Genomic DNA, 3391 nt, shown 5'->3' with positions numbered 1-3391 from the left:
CAGAAACATTACAAAAATTAAGATGGTGAGTGCTACCAATATTTTTTCCCCATGCAATTGTTTTCTGATTCCCATAGACCAGGGGTGTCAAACTTGCAAAGTCACATGACGTGTCGCGACATATCACAACTTTTTTCCCATTGCCGGCAATGGGGTGGGTGCGGTTTCGGCATGACGCATCTGACCTGTTGGCCGGCAGTTTGACACCCCTGCCATAGACTGTCTGGACAAGTCCATGCAGCTTTCTTGGCAAGGTTTTCCATTGCCTTCTTCTTAGGGATAAGAAAAAGTGACTGGGCCAAGATCACCCAGCTGGCTTTGTGACTAAGTCAGGACTAGAATTCACAGTCTCCCAGTTTTTAGCTGATACATTAACCACTACAACAACCTAGCTCTTAATAAATAAATATGAAATCTTAATTCATAAATTACAGTCTACACTGTGAGATGCAGAACACCTAATCTCTCCAAAGCTTCAGTCAGAGCAGCAGAGCTGTGAGACCTCATACCAAACTTTGTGATCATGACTGGAAAGGTTCCCTCCACTTTGAAGTATCCATGAAGATAGAAGAAGATGCATGGTAGAGCCATAAACAAGGAAGTGATCCTTCCCTTGTCCAAACATCCTTGGCACAATCATACACTTCCATCTCTACTTGATAGTCGCCCTCCATCCCTTTCCAGTAGCCACCTGTGACAAACAGCTTACCACCGAGTGGTACCATTCCACCATTTTCATGCAAAGTATGAAGCTGTTGCACCTGAAAAATTTACATTAGTCATGTTGGGATATTTTAAGAGGATAGCTTAATTTATACATAGAGCAGCAATAGATTAAGAAGCAGAAAACCATATAGAACTTATATCTAGTTGCAGGAGGGGAACACATTTATGCACTGGGATGAAAAACAGACATTGTCACATGCATAAAAATATACCCCATTAAGCCTCATTGACTCTATCATTTGCAGGATCACTAAACTGTGAGGGTTAGTTATGCAAGAGATAAAAAACTAGAGTTGATATATATACATAATCTTACTATATTTGTATACTTATTTTAAGTGTTTTTAAAATGCCATCCAAGGAATTGATGCACAAAACTGGAAATGAACTACAGGTGGTCCTCATCTTACAACAATAATGGAACCTGCCCATTTTTGTTGAAGGTTCGAGTTGTATGGTAAATGAAACACATAGTGAATGACCTCAGCATCCCTGCTTTCCCAAATGCATTTGTTAAATGAATCCACGGGTTGTTAGGTAAAAATGTAGGGTGACTCATGGGAGATCATGGCTGGCACTAGAGAAGAACACATTGCAAGGGGAGCAAAAGCAGCAACATTTCTTTTCCTGTATTGTGCATAGAGCTAGCATGGCTGGCACTGGGGAGCAATGTTTTTTGATGGGAGAAAAAGCAGCAAGATTTCTTCCCCTTGACTGTGTCATGTGTCCCAACAATGGCCAGGTAAGGAAGTGGCTTCCCTACTCTGACTTCCTGAGCTCTGGATATCTTTGAAAGGTAAGTGAGCGAACAGTGACCGGGGGTGGGAAGGAGTGCATGGAACCCAATGGGGTGGCAAAACAGGCCCAGTGCCCCTGGGGATCTGGCAGGGCAGGAAGGGAGGGAAATAGGTGGGTGGGTGTGCTGCAGTATCTCTGTGGTCGGTCATAAGGGCAAATGACCGTGGGGGCGCTGCAGGGGTGGTAATTTTGAAACGGGTTCCTATGTAGCTTTGGAGGGTAGGTGTTGTAACTTCNATGGAACCCAATGGGGTGGCAAAACAGGCCCAGTGCCCCTGGGGATCTGGCAGGGCAGGAAGGGAGGGAAATAGGTGGGTGGGTGTGCTGCAGTATCTCTGTGGTCGGTCATAAGGGCAAATGACCGTGGGGGCGCTGCAGGGGTGGTAATTTTGAAACGGGTTCCTATGTAGCTTTGGAGGGTAGGTGTTGTAACTTCGAACATTTGTTAAATGGCCTGTCGTGCCTCAAGGACTACCCGTATTTACTTAAAGATAATATATAACATAACACTGAAAATATAACTGCTTACAACAACTATTTGCAATAAGTATAGCAAATTAAAAAATATCGAAACATACTAAAACAAACCAGCCCCAACAATAGTTCCTCTAAATGTCTGACAATTAAATCAGTTTTAACCTGGCATCAGAAATACTGCATTTTTAAGTCAAGGTCAATGTTCTTGAAATGACTACTCCAGAGTCACAGTGTCCCCAGGAAAAAGCCTCTCCTCAGTCAATGCATAATGAAACTCTGGAAATAATGGTATTCAGAAGAGGACCTTATCAGACCTTCAGAGATCAATGGATTAGTATGGAAAGAGACACTCGTCAGCTATTTGGACCATACCTTTTAAAATATTGTAATTATAATCATCAGATCATAAGACTTTAAAGTTAATAGTATAATTATTTCTGTATAAATGTAAGAAGAACAGATCTGGCTGAATTTGTCAAAATGTCCATGCTCATTTTAAAAATGCAAATCACCCTACATTTATTATTTTATATACAGAAATTCTTTGATACAGCCTTTTAAAATACTGTAAAAATCTTCCAATGTAATTTTTTTTTTAAAAAAATGCTATGCTCCCTTCAGTATGCCTCTTTCCTTAATGTGTTTTATTATGTTTTTGCAGATTGGGGGGAGGAAGCATTTAGTTACTGTTTGTGACATTAAAAGCAGAAGACCTGAATTCTGTCTTAACAAAATTTGTAACATAATCCTTTATATATTACTGCTTGACCCTAGTTTAAAATAGATTATCTAATTCAAAACACCTAGAATTGTATGTTTCTTAAAGATGTTTGGCAGACAAGTTCTTCTATCCAATTTCAAGCAACAGTTGAACAATTTTCATAACATTAGTTAATAATAAATCAAGGCATATACAGTATATGATTAGGTGGAGAAGTGTATGAATATATAGTAATACCTACAAAAGAATACTGTCATACTTTGGACCGAATACATGATATACATTTATTGATGTATAGCCCCAAGAGCCATAAAAGTCACTATTTCTCTCCCTACCTATCCAGCAAGAATATTAGGCTGTGTTACCTATACTTGCTTTAACTTTTGCCTAGCCATCTGAAAACAGTAAGATATAACAAGAAATGAGACTGTTCCTAAACAGTCCTTTAACAGAATCAAGTAGAAAATTGATTTGGAAAGGAATTGTTTAATGACAAGTTGTTACAACAAAATTTTTAAGGGGCACTGGCAAAAGCAGAACCAATGGGCAGCCGAAATAGACAGTGTTAACTACTTATTCATACATTAAAAGAGATGGGAAATCTGGCAGGGTATCTTCTGCACCTGTCCTGTGCATTGGAGTCATCTGAGCAATGACGCCATGTGAACA

The 3391-nt window shown here is 39.7% G+C and overlaps 1 protein-coding gene across 1 annotated transcript in view; it reads right to left on the bottom strand.

The window, feature by feature from the left end:
- Positions 1–296: 296 nt before the first annotated feature.
- KLHL30 (kelch like family member 30) overlaps positions 297–3391 on the bottom strand; it is a 17481-nt gene continuing 14386 nt past the window's right edge. The window contains exon 8 of the mRNA XM_015813720.1: positions 297–761. Within this exon, the coding sequence (XP_015669206.1) occupies positions 522–761 (240 nt within the window). The 3' untranslated portion in view covers positions 297–521. The remainder of the gene's footprint in view (positions 762–3391) is intronic.

The sequence above is a fragment of the Protobothrops mucrosquamatus genome, unplaced genomic scaffold (genome assembly GCF_001527695.2).
Source record: "Protobothrops mucrosquamatus isolate PMUCROS unplaced genomic scaffold, P.Mucros_1.0 scaffold183, whole genome shotgun sequence".
Lineage (NCBI taxonomy): Eukaryota > Metazoa > Chordata > Lepidosauria > Squamata > Viperidae > Protobothrops > Protobothrops mucrosquamatus.
This window is presented reverse-complemented; position numbering and strand designations above follow the sequence as displayed.